Here is a 17,895-nt window from a genome sequence, read left to right as displayed (position 1 = left end):
AGGGAGGTGGGGGCATGCGTGGGGAAGGGTGTGGGATGGGAATGGGGGTATGAGGACAAATATGTGATACCTTAATCAATAAAGAAATTAAAAAAACAAACAAAACAGAAACATAGAAGCATGGAACAAACTGTTGAATCTCAGAGGATAGGAGGGGATGAGTGGTGAATAGGAAGAGATTATTAATCAAAGAACTACATGCATAACCTATGATACAGACAATAGTTTGATGAAAATCTGGGGTAGGGGGCAGAGGCGGGCTTAGAGGGGTCAATATGGAAAAAGGGATGTAGGTAATACTTTCAACAATAAAGATTAAAATAAAAAAAAATAATAATAAAAAAAAAAAAAACGAAGGACTTGTATGCATGCATATAAGCATAAACAATGGACGCAAAACTCTGGGGGGTGAGGGCATGTAGGGGTGTGGGGTGGGGGGGGTAATGGTAAGATATGTACACATATAATACCTCAATAAAAAAAAAAAAGGGTTAACTACAAGACTGTGCAAACAGCCCACAAAGGGGTGCAACAAAAGCGTCCACCTCAGGTGACTGGGGAGGCTGAGACACTGGACTCTATAGGACACCAACCACACAAGGCCACTCTATCAACTCAAGAAGACTTAGCAGCTACCCAGTACATAGAAACAAACACAGGGAAGCAGCCAAAATGAGGAGACAAAGAAACAAGTCACAAATGAAAGAAATGGATGAAAGCAAAATACTGGATATAGAGTTCAAAACCATGGTTATAAGGTTACTCAAGAATCTTCTAGAAACCTCTGAGAAATTTAGTGAGACCCTTAAGGATATGAAAAAGGACCAACTAGAAATTAAGCATACACTGACTGAAATAAAGAATAATATACAGAGATCCAATAGGAGACTAGAGCAGTGGTCAGCAAACCGTGGCTCGTGAGCCACATGCGGCTCTTTGGCCCCTTGAGTGTGGCTCTTCCACAAAATACTATGTGCGGGCGTGCACGTACAGTGCGATTGAAACTTCATGGCCCATGTGCAGAAGTCGGTTTTAGGCCTGGGCGAGTCTATTTTGAAGAAGTGGCATTAGAACACTCAAGGGGCCAAAGAGCCACATGTGGCTCACAAGCCGCGGTTTGCTGACCACTGGACTAGAGGATCCCAATAATCAAGTCAAAGATTTGAAATATGAAGAAGCAAAAAACAACCAACTGGAAAAGCAAAAAGAAAAAAGAATCCAAAAATATGAAGATAGTGTAAGGAGCCTCTGGGACCACTTCAAGCATACCAACATCCGAATTATGGGGGTGCCAGAAGAAGTGAGAGAGCAAGATACCGAAAACCTATTTGAAGAAATAATGACAGAAAACTTCCCCTACCTGGTGAAAGAAATAGACTTATAAGTGCAGGAAGCACAGAGAACCCCAAACAAGAAGAATCTAAAGAGGACCACACCAAGACACATCATAATTAAAATGCCAAGGGCAAAAGACAAATAGAGAATCTTAAAAGCAGCAAGAGAAAAACAGTTAGTTACCTACAAGGGAGTACCCATACGATTGTCAGCTGATTTCTCAACAGAAACGATGCAGGCCAGAAGAGAGTGGAAAGAAATATTCAAAGTGATGAATAGCAAGAACCTACAGCCAAGATTACTCTACCCAGCAAAGCTATCATTTAGAATTGAAGGGCAGATAAAGAGCTTCACAGACAAGAAAAAGCAAAAGGAGTTCATCACCACCAAACCAGTATTATATGAAATGCTGAAGGGTATTCTCTAAGAAGAGGAAGAAAAAGGTAAAGATAAAAAATTATGAACAACAAAGTGACAACAAATACATATCTATCAACAAGTGAATCTAAAATTCAAGTGAATAAAAAATCTGATGAACAGAATAAACTGGTGAATATAATAGAATCAGGGGCATAGAAAGGGAGTGTACTGACAATTCTCTGGGGGAAGGGGGTGTGGGAGGTGTGGGAAGAGATTGGACAGTGGCGGGGGTGAGGGCATGGGGTGGGAACCGGGTGCATGGGAGCTATGGGGGAAACAAAGTGGAACAACTGTAATAATCTGAACAATAAAGGTTTATTTTTTTAAAAAAGGTAAAGATTGAAAAACCTCTTTGTACTCAAATGGCACTATAAAATGCAGATTACAGCATCTGATTTTGTCTTCTATGTTGATTTTGAGGTAGAGTGCAAATAGGTTCATGGGAAAAGCAGAAAAAAACAAAGGGAAAGGGAGAGGATTCTGCCATTCACAGCACTGAATGTTGTTTTTTGTGGGTTTTTTTGTTTTGTTATTTTTCCTTCTGTTCTTCAAGTCAGTATATGCCATTTAAACCATTTTATGACGTTAGGTAATGAGCTAATGCTTCCTCTATTAAGAGCAAACAGCAGTGCCTTTCATATGAGCCATATACATTTAATCCATTCAAATGGGGCATACTGCGTGGAGAGAATGGTATGTGTCATTATATAAAGAACTTGGCATTATGATGCTATTTGGCTGAAGATCTTATTTATTTTGCAATTTAGAGAACATAGACAAATCAGGCATTGAAAATGAATGTGCATGCTTAAGTGCTTGACTTTATTTTCATTCGTAACGACCAAACGACCGGTCACTAGGAGGTGTATTGATGGGTCCCGCAACGTGGCGGATCTGGGGTCTTGCGGCACTGTGGGTCTGGGTGAGGTTGCGTGGCGCGGGCCAGGGCTGGGGGACCTGAGGCTGCACCCCCCTGCCCCGGTGTCGGGGCCAGGGGACCTGAGGCTGTGCCCCCCTTCCCTGGCGCCGGGATGTGAGGCTGTGTCCCCTGCCTGGTGGGGCTTGATAGGGGTGGGGCTGGCTGGGTCTTGGTATCGCCCAATAGGAGCGGGGCCGGCCAGACACTTCTATTATAGAGAAAGGGCAAATAGCAATATTAAAGTATTTCCTCTAATTAATTCCCTTTTAATGTGCTCTAATTTCATGCACCGGGCCACTAGTATGCATATAAGTTCTTTGGTTGATCTCTTAACACCACCACCCCCCTTGCCCCACTGCCCCTCCGTCCATCTTCCCTCTGAGGTTTGACAGTCTGTTTGATGAGTCTATGTCTCTACAAGTACTTACCTTTATTTTTGAAATGGATAGGAAGCATACAATAATTACTCAAAGAGGATGTCTTGCCGCAAAATCAGACCACTCTGATTTGAATGAAAATATCAAAGTGCTTGCGTTCTGGAGGTTCTTAATTTCTGGAAGTTCTTTAACCTAAGGTTTGAAAAATAAGGCAACTCCATCTTCTCCTTAAACAGGAATAGAGCCAACAGCTTTTTAAATTTTTATGCAAGGGCAAAGGAAATGTGCAGACAAAAGAGGTGCGGGCTTTCTTTGCATCAACATAATTAACACTGAACATATAGCAATAGTTAGCTTGGTATAAACTTTATACCAGCTAGGGCCATGTATGTTCTTTAGCTAATCCCTGCACCTACCTATAAAGCAAAGAGCAATGTTAGAGAACACTGATCTGGATTTAACTCTACCTTAAACAAGACATGGGACTTTGAGAAAGTTCCTGGAACATTTTTGTGTCTTGGATTCCTCATCTGTAAAACTGTGCGGTTGAGAGGGCGATATGAAACTAGGCATGCAAAAACAATTTGTAAGAGAGCTATTATTTCTCATTTAGAATGTGTTGGCTGTCAGTAACACCATTAGTTGTCATTCATTGAGGGCAGCTTCTGGACTCTCTATTTGGAAGCTCAGTTCGAAGTAAAAGCAGCAGTTTAAGAACAGAAGCCCACACATTCTTAAGTTCTTTCCGTTCGTGAAAGCAGTAACCTTGGAAACCAGGCTGGCACCATCCCTTTCAGTCATAAAGCTTAGTTTTTCTTGCTTTTCTCCGTAATGTCGGGGGTACCGCTATTTCATGGTCTTTTTGTTTTGTGTTCTCTCCATACCGTTAACACCAAGGAGATAATTTCCTTCTACTGAAGCAAGTTCAAAACCTTTCTAGTAGCCCCTTCGGTCCGTAGCTCTCCTCCTCGCTTCCCTGCACAGCAGTCGCAGCCCCAGAAGTCCTCAAAGACCAACACTCTGCGGGGGGGGGGCACTCCCGAGACCCTGGGGACAGGGAATTGAGCAGGTAAAAGCGGAAGGGACTCCGACTCAGGTCCAAGAGCTAACCCGAGCCGCCAAAATTAATACCAACACTCTCCCCACAGACAGAGCCCTCGCGAGATAAGACTGCAAAGGGCGAGAGAAGCCCACTTTCTCGCGAGAAGAGGGGGCGTCGGCGGAAACTAGGAAATTGGACCCCTAGGCGACCGACACAGCCGGTGGGCGGGGCCAGAGTCAAACCCACCCCCTTCCGGCCCCTCTCCCCGCCCCCTGTGCTGAGGTGTTGGGCCCGAGGTGCGGGCAGTGAGGCTCTGTAGGTTCCTCTCCGCGGGCGTAGGTTTGTGTTCAAAGCCTCCAGAACGCGTCCCGGCAGGATTTGAGGAGAGGGGGCGGGGAGGGGCTTGCGGCCCCGCCCCCTTCTCCGGCTCGCGGGCGAGCGCGCTGGACCGCCTACTCCCTCTCCCGGCCCCGGGGCCGCGTCCCCTTGGCAACTCCGCTGCCGTGGCCTGAGCTTCTGCCGGCAGGTGTCGGCGGCGAGGCCCCCCCAGGGGCAGCCCGGTTCGTCCCCATGGTGGGCTTCGGGGCCAACCGGCGGGCCGGCCGCCTGCCCTCCTTCGTGTTGGTGGTGCTGCTGGTGGTGATCGCGATCCTCGCCTTCAACTACTGGAGCATCTCCTCCCGCCACGTCCTGCTTCAGGAGGAGGTGGCCGAGCTGCAGGGCCAGGTCCAGCGCACCGAGGTGGCCCGCGGGCGCCTGGAGAAGCGCAATTCAGACCTCCTGCTTTTGGTGGACTCGCACAAGAAGCAGATTGACCAGAAGGAGGCCGACTACGGCCGCCTCAGCAGCCGGCTGCAGGCCAGGGAGGGCCTGGGGAAGAGATGCGAGGATGACAAGGTAAGGACGAGTCCGCTCCGCTCAGCCCCCGCGGTTTCAGCTCCGAGGTGGGGGGTGTTAGCCCGTTAGCGGCTGCCTCATGCCTTCCAGGATTGCAGCCCCGGACGCTCCCCTTTACCGCCCACAGCCCTGCTTCTGTCGGACTTTTCTTGGTTTAATCACTGCCACATTCTCCAGTCCCTGCCGGAGGAAACTGCAAGTTCTGGTTCTCAAGAGTGGCCTGTGTGTGGATGCCGCCTTTTCTCCAAGCTCAGTTGCTGAGCTGGCAGTAGTAATCATCTGGCCTATGTGGCCGCCTTCCGTTCACAGATACACAAATCTGGAGACTGCCAGGTTTGGTGTGGGTGTTGTTGCCTTAGCCTTATTCCCTGTACACTGATCAATATTAATTCATTTATTTAAAGAATGGAGCCTTCTCTAACTCTGCTTAGGGTAGTCACCATATATTTTTTTAAGCAGTATGACTTTTTATAAATTTCTAGAGGGCAATGTATTAAGTAGTTAAAGAATCAAATATTACTGCCCCTTTTGTGATCAAAATGTTATGATAGATAGGCTCTGAAACTATATATGCACCACATTTGTGACTTGGACATAATTATTCCAAAGTTATGTACTTAATTTGAATTTTTAATAAAGTTAACCTGAAAGGTAGAATTTAAAATTTTTCTATGCAACAGAATCTCATGTCAGTGTTTTCATTGTTTTTGAAAGGATATAAAAATGAAATTTTGTATGCTTAAGTAGCTACTGTGGTTGGTGTTTTATGCAGATGGAAAGTCATACAAAGTTTAAATTTAAAAAGTTTAAAGCTGGACTGTAACTAGACCTGCTACTAAACAGTCTTTGTTCTCACTAGCATATTGGAACTATATATTAATTTATGACTTATGCAACTTCTGTTGGTGTGGCAGAGTTGTGGAAATTTCTGGGTGGGATAAGTAGATGCCTTTCTTTCTGTATGCTTCTTTGGTAATCTTCACATTGGTTTTTTTTGTGTTTTTTTTTGTTTTTTTTTGGTTTTGTGTGTGTGTGTGTGTGTGTGTGTGTGTGTGTTCCTATTATAATTACAAGATTTTATTTTGTATATCAAAATCACTTAGAGTAAATTGTTATAAATTAAAATCTCCATGAGCTCCCAACTTCTTTATTGTCACCAGCTTCTACCTTCATAAAGATTGAGGCCCCTAGGTAAGTGCTTTTCTATAATCCCCTCCTCTTCACCACAATAGACATTCTCTGAGAGGAGCAAGAGATCAGCAAATTTATACACATACTACACACTAAGCTCTAAAGACAAAATTCTCTTGGGTAGAGTAGGCAGAAATCTATGAAATTTTGAAATATTTAATATATTTTTATTGATTTCACAGAGGAAGGGAGAGGGAGAGAGACATAGAAACATCAATGATGAGAGAGTGTCATTGATCAGCTGCCTCCTGCACACCCCACACTGGAGATCGAGCCACAACCTGGGCATGTGCCCTGATTTGGAATCTAACCATGACCTCCTGGTTCAGAGGTAGACTACGCTCAGTCACTGAGCCATGCTAGCCGGGCTTTGAAGTATTTAAATAAGATCTTCGGACTCGGAATGGTTAGATATTACTATTAAAGTTCTTCTCTCCAATCTGAAAGGAAAGATAAGTCTTTTCTAGTAATTTATACTCTGTATTCCATTTCTTCTATCTACTGGACTGTAATGGTCAGTTTAGTAGGTTTTTACTTTTACCTTCAAACAAGTATAGGTATCCTGTTCTAAAAATTTTTTTATTCCCCTATTTACTTCCTTCTCCCAATGAACCAATTTCTTTTTTTACTTTCTCTGCTAAACTCCAATTTTTAGTGATCTTTAAATGTTTTAACTTCTTATTTCATCCCCATCCCAATCTTGTTTTATTCTGACAGCCATCCTTCTTTCCTCCCCTTTTCTGAAGCCATTCACTTGAAGGTCTTCCTAGTCAAATCCAAAAAAACATTTTTATTTTCAATCTATTTAATTTCTCAGTAATTTGGTCCTGTTGATTATCTTTAGCTTCTTGGAAACTATCTCCCTTCTTGCTTCTATAATAATGAACTCTCCAGATTTGTCTCCTACCTTCTTTACTATATTCTTTGCTGGATTTTTTCCCCCCTCCAACAACCTAATAATGGACTCTATTCATGGGCCTTGCTGTCTCTTTAGAGCAGCATTTCTAAAAGTGGTGTATAACAGAGCACTGTCCTAAGAATTGTTAATAGGTGTTCAGGAGGAAAAAAAGGAAAACCTCCTTTTTTGGAGGGAAATGTTAAATAGTGTAAGTGGTATATACTCTCCCTGGAGTTCATAATTGTTACATGCTGTTGTGTCAACTCTGACTCCTGGTGACCCTGTGAATGAGTGATGTCCACAATGCCCTGGTCCTCAACAGCAACAGCAACAGCCACAGCCCTGCTTAGCTCCTGTGGACTCATGCCCATGGCTTCTTTTTTGGAGTCAGTTTTCCTCAAACCTTACTTTCAGAGTGGCTGCATCACTCACTGCATCAAGTCAGAATTCCAGCTACCTTTGTCTCCCATTATCTCCTGATCCAAACTTTGTTCCAAACTTGTTGTTTTGCTTACTTTTGTCTCCCTACCTGCTTTTCTGTGTCAGTTAATTCCTGTTTCTGTAACCTTTGTTCCTGCCATTTGACTTGTAGCCTCTTGCCTCTCTTCTGTGTGTCTTACTACCAAGAGATTGTACCAATCTTTAGTTTCTGATCTATGGCCACCATGAAGTCCTTGGGACTTCTAACTGGAGCGTGCTTTTTCTTCTTTGTGCACAATTTACATTTATTGTTTGAGCCACACTAATTAATTTTGTTCTTCATTTTTCACTAATAGTTTCTTATGTGCTAACCTTGTCTTCTCAACCCAATTTTAAGTTCCTTGAGGAAGGACCATTATTTAAGTTTTTTTTCTATGTGTTCTTAATAGTCCTTAGTGATGATTCAGTGTTATGGGTTACTGAGTTAGGATGGGCCCTAATCCAATGCCTTGAGTCCTTATTAAGAAAACTTGGACACTGATACACAAAGACACACAGGGAAGAAGGCCATGTGAAGATGGAGGCCTTGATTAGAGTGATGTATCTATAAGCCAAGGGATTGCCAGCTAAGAAAGAGGCAAGGAAGGGTCCCCCTCTAGAGACTTCAAGAGAGAGAGAGAGCATGGCCCTACAGATAACATAATTTTGGACTTCTAGCCTCCAGAATTGTGAGACAATAAATTTCAGTTGTTTTTGTTGTTGTTTTTAAAAAATATATTTTTATTGATTTTAGAGAGGAAGGGAGAGAGTTAAGAAACATAAATGAGAAAGAATCATTGATTGACTGCCTCCTGCACACCCCCTACTGGGGATTGAGGCTGCAACCTGGACATGTGCCCTTGACTGGAATCGAACCTGGGACCCTTCAGTCCACAGGCTCTGAGCCAAACCAGCTAGGGCAATTTCAGTTGTTTTAAGGCACCAAATTAGTGGTACTTTGTTTTGGCAACCCTAGGAAACTATACAAGATTCAGTAGAAACTGCAGCAGACTTTTTTCTTATTTTTTGTAGAAAGTGATTCTAAAATGTATAAGAAAATATAAATAACCTAGTATAGCCAAATTTACAAAAAGAACAAAGTTGGAGGCCTTATACTCCCTAATTTTAAGACTTAATATAAAGACGTGGTAATCAAGACAGTGTGGTATTGATGAAAAAAAAATAGACATATAAATTGCTGGAGAATAGAGTGTAGAAATAGACCCATAGATATATGGTCAACTGATTTTTGTAAAGGTGCCAAAGCAGTTTAATAGGGAAAGGAAAGTCCTTCTTTTCTTTTCTTTCTTTCCTTTTTTTTTTTTTTTTTGGTGCTAAGCATTTTATTTTATTTTTATTTTTAAAATTATTTTTTTATTTAAATGTTTAATTGTTGACACTATTGCAAATGTCTCCCGTCCTAACCCCCTTACCCCCTTTGCCACTTCCACCCAGCCCCCAGCCCCTGCTCCCTTGACCCTCACCACACTGTTGTCTGTGTCGATGGGCTAAGCATGCATGTTCTTTTATTTTCTCTTTTATATTTCTTTATTGATTTCAGAGAGGAAGGGAGAGGGAGGGAGAGAGAAACATCAATGATGAGAGAGAATTGCTGATTGGCTGCCTCCTGCACGCCCCCCACTGGGAATCGAGCCCGCCACCTGGGCATGTGCCCTTGGCCGGAATCAAACCTGGGACCCTTCAGTCCGAAGGCCGACGCTCTGTCCACTGAGGCAAACCAGCTAGGGCCATGTATGTTCTTTAGCTAATCCCTGCACCTACCTTTATCCAGTCCTCCCTTCTGACAGTCTGTTCCATGTATCCATGCCTTTGGCTCTATTTTGTTCATCAGTTTATTTTGTTCATTAGATTCCACATATTAATAAGATCATATGGTATGTCTTTCTCTGACTGGCTTATTTTGCTTAGCATAATAATCTCCAGGTCCATCCATGCTGTCACAAAGTGTAAGAGATCCCTCTTTTTTTTACAGCTGAGTATATTCCATTGTGTATACCATAGCTTTTTTGTCTATTCATCTACTGAGGAGCACTTGGGCTGTTTCCAGATCTTGGCTATTGTAAATAACGCTGCTATGAACATATATTCTTTCTAATTGGTGTTACGTGATTCTTAAGATATATACCCAGAATTGGGATTGCTGGATCAAAAGGCAGTTCCATTTTGAGGAAACTCCATACTGTTTTCCATAGTAGTTGCACCAGTCTGTATTCCAACCCAGAATGCAGGATGGTTCCCTTTTCTCCACATCCTCACCAGCATTTGTTTGTTGATTTATTCATAGTAGCTATTCTGACAGGTGTGAGGTGATACCTCATTGTAGTTTTAATTTGCATCTCCTTGGTGATTAGTGACCTTGAGCATTTTTTCATACGTGAGTTGGTCATCTGTATGTCTTCTTTAGAGAAATGTCTATTCAAGTCCTTTGCCCATTTTTTAATTGAATTATCTGCCTTCCTGGTGTCGAGGTTTATGAGTTATTTATATATTTTGGAGATTAACCACTTATTAGATGAATCATTAGAGAATATGTTTTCCTATACAGTGAAATCTCTTTTCATTTTGTTGGTTTCTTTTGCTGTGCAGAAGCTTTTTAGTTTGATGTAATCCCATATGTTTATTTTCTTATGTTTCCCTTGCTATCAGAGATATATCAGCAAAAATATTGCTCTGAGAGATGTCTGAGATTTTATTGCCTATGTTTTCTTCTAAGATTTTTATGGTTTCATGACTTACATTTAAGTCTTTTATCCATTTTGAGTTTATTCTTGTGTATGGTGTAAGTTAGTGTTCTAGTTTTATTTTTTCACATGTACCTGTCCAATTTTCCCAACACCATTTATTTATTTTATTATTTAAAAATATATATATTTATTGATTTCAGAGAGGGAGGGTGAGGGATAGAAACATCAGTGATGAGAAAAAATCATTGATTGTCTGCCTCCTGCATACCCCACACTGGGGATCGAGCTTGCAACCTAGGCATGTGCCCTGACTGGGAATCAAACCGTGACTTCCAGGTTCATAGGTCAACGCTCAACTACTAAGCCACGCCAGCTGGGCCCCACATCATTTATTGAAGAGACTGTCTTTACTCCATTGGATGCTCTTGCCTCCTTTGTCAAATACTAGTATTAATTGACCATAAAGGTGTGGGTTGATTTCTGGGCTCTCTGTTCCATTGATCTATATGTCTGTTCTTGTGCCAGAACCTGGCTGTTTTAATTACAGTGGCTTTGTGGTATAGTTTGATATCCAGTATTGTAATCACTCCAACTTTGTTCTTCTTTCTCAAGATTGCTGAGGTTCTTCTGGATCTTTTTTAGTTCCATATAAACTTTTGGATTATTTTTTCTAGATCTGTGAAATAGGCCATTGATATTTTAATAGAAGTTGTGTTAAGTCTATAGATTGTTTTGGGTAGAATGGACATTTTTATGATGTTAATTCTTCCAATCCATTAATATGGTATATGCTTTCACTTGTTTGCATCTTCCTCAATTTCTTCTTCAATGTCCTATAATTTTCCAAGTACAGATCTTTTACCTCCTAGTTAAGTTTATTCCTAGGTACCTTATTATTTATTTATTTATTTTTTTGCAATAGTAAATGGGATTGCTTTCTTAGGTTCTCTTTCTGAGAGTTTGTTATTGGTATATAAAAATGCCACCGAATTCTGGGTATTAATTTTGTATCCTACTACTTTGCCGAATTCATTTATTAGATCTATTAGTGTTTTTGGTGGAGTCTTTAGGGTTTTCTATGTACAATATCATGTCATCTGCAAATGACAGTTTTATTTTCTCCTTTTCAATATGGGTGCCTTTTATTTTGTCTTCTTGTCTGATTTTTGTGTTTAAGACTTCCAGCACTATGTTGAATAAGAGTGGTAAAAGCAGACATTCCTGTCTTGTTCCTGATCTTAAGGGAAAAACTAAAAGTACTCATTGAATATGATGTTGGCTGTAGGTTTTTTAAATATGACCTTTATTATGTTGAGGTTTGATTCCTCTATTCCCACCTTGGTGAGAGTTTTTATCATAAATGGGTGCTGGATTTTGTCAAATGCTTTTTCTGCATCTGTTGATATGATCATGTGATTTTTATCTTTCACTTTGCTTATGTGATGTATCACATTTATTGATTTGCAGATATTATACAAGCCTTGCATCCCCAGAATAAATCCCACTTGGTAAGGGTGTATGATCTTTTTAATGTATTGCTTTAAAATATTGCTAATATTTTGTTGAGGATTTTAACATCTATGTTCATCAGGGATATTGGCCTATGATTTTCTTTGTAGTGTTCTTAATTGGTTTTGGAATTAGGATAATGCTAGCTTTGTAAAAAGAGTTTGGAAGTCTTCTCTCTTCTTGAAATTTTTGGAATAATTTCATGAGGATAGGTATTGATTGTTTGGTAAAATTCACTTGTGAAGCCATCCAGACCAGGACTTCTGTTTGCTGGGATTTATTTTATTTTATTTTATTTTATTTTATTTTATTTTATTACTGCTTTAATTTCATTAGTTGTTATCAGTCTATTCAGATTTTCAGATTCTTCCTGATTCAGTTTTGGAAGATTATATGTTTCTAGGAATTTGTCCATTTTGCCCAGGTTGTCCAATTTATTGGCATATAGGTGTTCATAGTATTTTCTTACAATCTTTTGTATTTATGTGATGTCAGTATTACTTTGCCTCTTTCATTTCTGATTTTATCTATTTGGGTCCTTGTTCTTTGTTTCTTGATGAGTCTGGCTAAAGATTCATCATCTTGTTTTTCTGTTCAAGGAACCAACTCTTGGTTTCATTGATGTTTGTATTGTTGTTTTAGGCTCTGTCATTTATTTCCATTCTAATCATTATTATTTCCTTCCTTTTGCTTATTTTGGGCTTTTCTTATTGTTATTTTCCTAGTTCTTTTAGGTGTAGAGTTAGATTAGTTGATTTCTAGTTTTATACCACTGTGAGTCGACAAAAGGGTTGGTTTGATTTCAGTCTTCTTGAATTTGTTAAGACTTACTTTGCATCCCTACATGTGGTCTTTGAGAATATGCTATGTGCACGTGAGAAGAATGTATATTCTGCTGCTTTGGGATGCAATGTTCTATAAATATCTATTAAATCCATCTGATCCAGTATGTCATTTAAGGTCGTTGTTTCCTTGTTGATTTTTTGTTCGGAAGATCTATCCAGTGATGATAGTGGGGTGTTAAAGTCCCCTACTATGACTGTATTGCTGCCCATCTCTTCCTTAAAGTCCACCATAAGTTTTGTTATGTATTTAGGTGCTACTATAGTGGGTGCATGTATGTTTACAAGGGTTATGTCCTCTTCTTGGATCCATCCCTTTAGTATTATGTAGTGACCATCTTTGTCTCTTGTAATGGCCTTTGCGTTTTGTTTTCTTAAATGATACATGTTCTTTATTTTTTGGAGGAAGGGACGCCACACCTCTACTCAATTAAGAGAAACATTTTTATCAGTATGGAGGTCTTCCTTTTTTACACATATGCCATGAATTCATAGGGAATGAGTTCCAGCAGCTCAGGCTCCTTCCCATTGGTTCTCACGGAGTGCTTCTCTGGGTGGAGTAGGCTGACGCTTCATTTGAACCCAGGTACCTTTCTCTTTGGCTTCCTTCTTTTTCTGATCATTTTCCTTCACACGTTTCAGGAAGCTGTCTTGGCTCTTAGAGTACTTAACATGCTCAATACATACTTTAATTCTCTTGGCAAGAATCTCGTCGTTAACCTGTTTGTTCACAGCAGTGCCCACTGCATGCTGGGTAACACTGTAGACTCTTAACAGTTTTGCCATGGTAACATTTGTGGGGCATTCCTTTTTTAACTGTTCCCATTCCCTTGATGACCACAGTATCACCTCTCTTGTAGATTCCCATGTATGTGGCCAAAGGAACAACTCCATATTTTCTAAAAGGCCCAGAGAACATATAGCCAGTGCCTCTACTCTTTCTCTTTGTGTTTTGGTGAATTACTCAAAGATGGTGGTTCTGGCCGAGAGGTTCTGGCCTTTGTGTTTAAGTCTATTTTGTCAGATATGAGAATTGCTACCCCAGCTTTCTTTCATTTCCATTTGTATGGAATATTTTTTCCATTCCTTCACATTTATTCTGTGTGAATCTTTTGTTCTGAGTTGAGTCTCTTATAGACAGCATTTATATGGGTGATGTTTTCTTATTCATTCAGCTACCCTATGTCTTTTGATTGGACTATTTAATCCATTTACTTTTAAGGTTACTATTGATAGGTAATTATTATTATTTTTTTTAAAGACTTTTTATTTTATTTTTTTATTCATTTTTTAAAAAATTTTTTTTATATTTTATTGATTTTCTACAGAGAGGAAGGGAGAGGGATAGAGAGCTAGAAACATTGATGAGAGAGAATCATCGACCAGCTGCCTCCTGCACACCCCCTACCAGGGATGTGCCCGCAGCCAATGTACATGCCCTTGACCGGAATCGAACCTGGGACCTTTCAGTCCGCAGACCGACGCTCTATCCACTGAGCCAAACCGGTTTCGGCAATAGGTAATTATTTATTGCCATTTTTTGCTCTATACTTATGTTCCTCTCTCTATATTTATTCTTCTTAGAGCAGTGGCTCAGTGGATGAGCATTGACCTATTAACCAGGAGGTCACAGTTCGACTCCAGGTCAGGGCACTTGCCTGGGTTTTGGGCGCGATATCCAGTGGGGGATGTGCAGGAGGCAGCCAATCAATGATTCTCTCTCATCATTGATGTTTATATCTCTCTCACCCTTCCTCTCGGAAATCAATAAAAACATATCTTACCTAATAATAGGCAAACATGTAAATTGACCATACCTCCGCTACGCCCACAGCCAATCAGGAGTGGGTATGCAAATTAACTCAACAAATATGGTGGGTTAATTTGCATATGCAGGCGCGGAGCGGCTGGGTGGGGCGGGACGCCTGCTATGGGGGGGTGGTGTGGAGGGAGCTACAGGGGTGGTGCTCCGGCTGGGAGCAAGGACTTGGCGGCTCCTGGGCGACCCTGGAGCGGGGACTTGCAGGCTCCTGGGTGGCTGGGAGTGAAGCCAGGGGAAGGAAGGTCTATTCTTGCATGAATCTTCATGCAACAGGCCTCTAGTTTAAGAAATAAAAGAAAAGTAAATAAATAAAAGTGGTATTGTTTTTTTGAAAAAAGAAAAGAACAATACAAGACCAAATTTCTTCAAGATTAACTATACCAATGCACCCAGGAAAGAAAGGAGTGTTATTAATGTCAAACTCTGTACAAGACAGGCTTTTACATGTTTCATGAATCTTCCTCATGTTATGGATAAAGAAATAAGTTTAAGAGAGGCAAAAGAATAGAAGATTCTAAACTCAGATCTGTTAACTATATTTGCCACATAGTATTTCACATATATATATCATTTTAAACATGTAAAATGATCTACATTAATAAAAGACAAACATGCAAATTACCATCACTCCACTACGCCCAACAGCCAATCAGAGTGAGTATGCAAATTAACCTGAAAAGATTGCGGCAGCCCCGCCCTCAGCCACTCCAGGCCTGTGGGAGTCGGAGAGGTCAGGCTCCAGTGCCTGAGGCTGGCTGCAGCCAGGGAGACAAAGAAGCAGCCTGCCCCGTGATCCCAGGCCGCAGCCAGCAGCAGAAGCCTCATGTCTGCCTGCCCCACGTCCTGGGGGAGAGAGAGAAACTGGGCCCCAGCGCCTGAGGCTGGGTGCGGCCCAGGAGATGAAGAAGCCACCTGCCCCATGATCCCAGGCTGCAACCAGCCGGAGAAGTTGCCCACACTGCATCCCAGGGAAGATGGAGAAACCGCCCGCCTTTGGTCCAGGCGCCAGCACCTGTGGCTGGCTACAGCCTGGTAGATGGAGAAGCCGCCCACCCCGCAGTCCCGGGCACCAGTACCTGTGGCTGGCTGTGGCTTGGGATACGGAGAAGCTGCCCACCACGTGGTCCTGGGCGCCAGCACTTGCGGCTGCAGCCCAGGCGAAGCCACCTGCCCACCATCCCCTGCAGCTGTAGCCAGCCTGGGCGCCTATGGCTGACTAGTGGGAGGGAAGCCTGGATCCTGGGTGCCTGTGGTTGGCTGGAGGAGGGAATCAATCCTGGGTCCCGGATGCGGGGCCGAGGCAGAGGTGGTTAAAGCCAATCAAGCCAGCAGGGGAGCAGTTAAGGGCAATCAGGCAGGCAGGTGAGTGGCTAGGAACCAGCAGTTCTGGATTGTGAGAGGGATGTCCGACTGCCAGTTATCCCCTGAGGGGTCCCAGATTGGAGAGGATTTCGTGCACCAGGCCACTAGTGTGTGTGTGTGTGTGTATAAAATTATATATTATATTATTATATAATATATATAATTTATATAAAATTAAATATTATTATATAAAGCAGTTATCTCATCAACAAATCAAATTACTTTAGTATTCAATATGCCTGTTAGTTCCCGAGGGTTACTATAACAAACTGGATGGCTTAAAACAACAGAAATTTATTATCTCACAGTTTTGGAGATTAGAAGTCCAAAATTAAGATGTTGGCATGGCCATGCTCCTACTGGAGAGAGGAAGATTCTTCTAGCTTCTGACAATCTTAGGTGTTCCTTAGTTAATGACGCACAACTCCAGTCTCTGTCTCCATCTTCCATGGCTATCTTCCCAATATGTTTTATGTCTTTGTCTCTGCATGGTGTTATCTTCCCTACCTATCCTTCATATAGCATTCTGTTTTCTTTTAAGAATTCCAGTCATATTGGATTAAGACCCTAATCCAGGATGACTTCATTTTAACTTTATTACACCTGTAGTGACTTTTTCCAAGTAAGGTCACACTCACAGGTATTGGGGGTAGGGTAGGATTTCAGTATATCTTTTTGGGATCACAATTCAACCCATAGTAAATCTATAGATCAACTTGGAATGAATTGAATCTTAATATTGAATATTCTAATTCAAAAACATGGTATATCTAATTTTTAGGTCTTCCTTAAAATTATAATTTTATAAATTTAACATTTTATAATTTTCAGGGCTCAGTACTTGCATATATTTTGTTAAATTCATTCCTAAGTATTTCATGTGTTTGATGTTATAAGAAATGGAGTTGTGTCTTTTATTCCATTTCCACTTGTTCTTTGCAGGTATATAGAAATGCTATTAATTTTTGTATATTGATCATTTCCCTGAACTAGAACAAATTAATTCTAGAACTAATGGAATCTAAGGAATTCTAAGGAATCTACCAAAAAAGCCACTAGAACTCATTAGTAATAGCTTTTTAAAAAAATAAATGCCTTTTAAAATTCTCTTTACACAATTATGTCATCTGCAAATACACAGTTTTTTCCTCCCTTTCCAATTTTTTTCCCCCTTGCCTTATTGTACTGGCCAGGTGAAATTGGATATTCTTGCAGAAAAGCATTTGGCAAAATTTAACACCTACTTATAATAAAAAACTCTCAGCAAAATAGGAATAGAAGGAAACTTCCTCAAATTTATCAGGGCTATCTATCAAAACCCCACAGCTAACATTATATTTAATGGCAAAACTAAATTTAGGCTTTCTCCTAAAATCAGAAACATCTGAGGGTTTTAAATAGAGGAGTTAATTGATCAAACTGAGCTTAAAACATTACTCTGACTGTAGAATAGAGAACTGATTGGAAGGGAGAAAAAGTTGATATCGGGAAAATAATTACACACAAGATTTTAGTTAAAAATTTTTTTTAGTAGTGCAGATGAAAGATAATGGAGTCTTCAACTAAGCACAATGTAATTCTTAACCTGGGCAATACCAGCCTCAGGGAGCATTTTGGTTAGTACTCATGACTGGGGAGTGTTAATGGCATTTATGCATGGAACCAGGAATGATGATGTTCTGTATTGCAAGAGAGAGTCCCAACATTGAAGAACTCTCCTGCTCCAAATGCCAGTAGCCCCTTGATGGAGAAACACTGGGTTACTTAAGGCACAGAAGTGGGGAGAAATAGAATAACAAGATTTTGAATATGCTTGATGTGTGATGGGGCATCAAAGATGAATTCCTGGTTTGTACAACCCAGCTGATGGTAGTGCCATGACCTCAGGTAGGAACCTTAGATTATAAATTAGTTTGAGAAGAGTACAATTTTAGGTAAGTTTAGTTTGAGGAATCTATAATAATAAAAGGGTAATATGCTAATTAGACTGAACATCCTTCCTGGTGTCATTCCGGACGGAGCCAGGCCGGAGCGAAGCCCAGGTCCTGGGTGCCTGCCAGTGGCGGCCAGAGCGAGCAGCCCGGTTCTGGGTGCCTGCTGGCGGTGGCTGGAGCAAA

The 17,895-nt window shown here is 41.1% G+C and overlaps 1 protein-coding gene across 5 annotated transcripts in view; it reads left to right on the top strand.

The window, feature by feature from the left end:
* Positions 1-4,357: 4,357 nt before the first annotated feature.
* The window catches only part of GOLM2 (golgi membrane protein 2), a 100,112-nt gene continuing 86,574 nt past the window's right edge, over positions 4,358-17,895 (top strand). For all 5 annotated transcript variants that reach the window (XM_054716286.1, XM_054716287.1, XM_054716285.1 and 2 more), the window contains exon 1: positions 4,358-4,990. In XM_054716286.1, the coding sequence (XP_054572261.1) occupies positions 4,664-4,990 (327 nt within the window). In that variant the 5' untranslated portion in view covers positions 4,358-4,663. The remainder of the gene's footprint in view (positions 4,991-17,895) is intronic.

The sequence above is a fragment of the Eptesicus fuscus genome, chromosome 5 (assembly GCF_027574615.1).
Source record: "Eptesicus fuscus isolate TK198812 chromosome 5, DD_ASM_mEF_20220401, whole genome shotgun sequence".
In the NCBI taxonomy this organism is placed as follows: Eukaryota; Metazoa; Chordata; class Mammalia; order Chiroptera; family Vespertilionidae; genus Eptesicus; species Eptesicus fuscus.
This window is presented reverse-complemented; position numbering and strand designations above follow the sequence as displayed.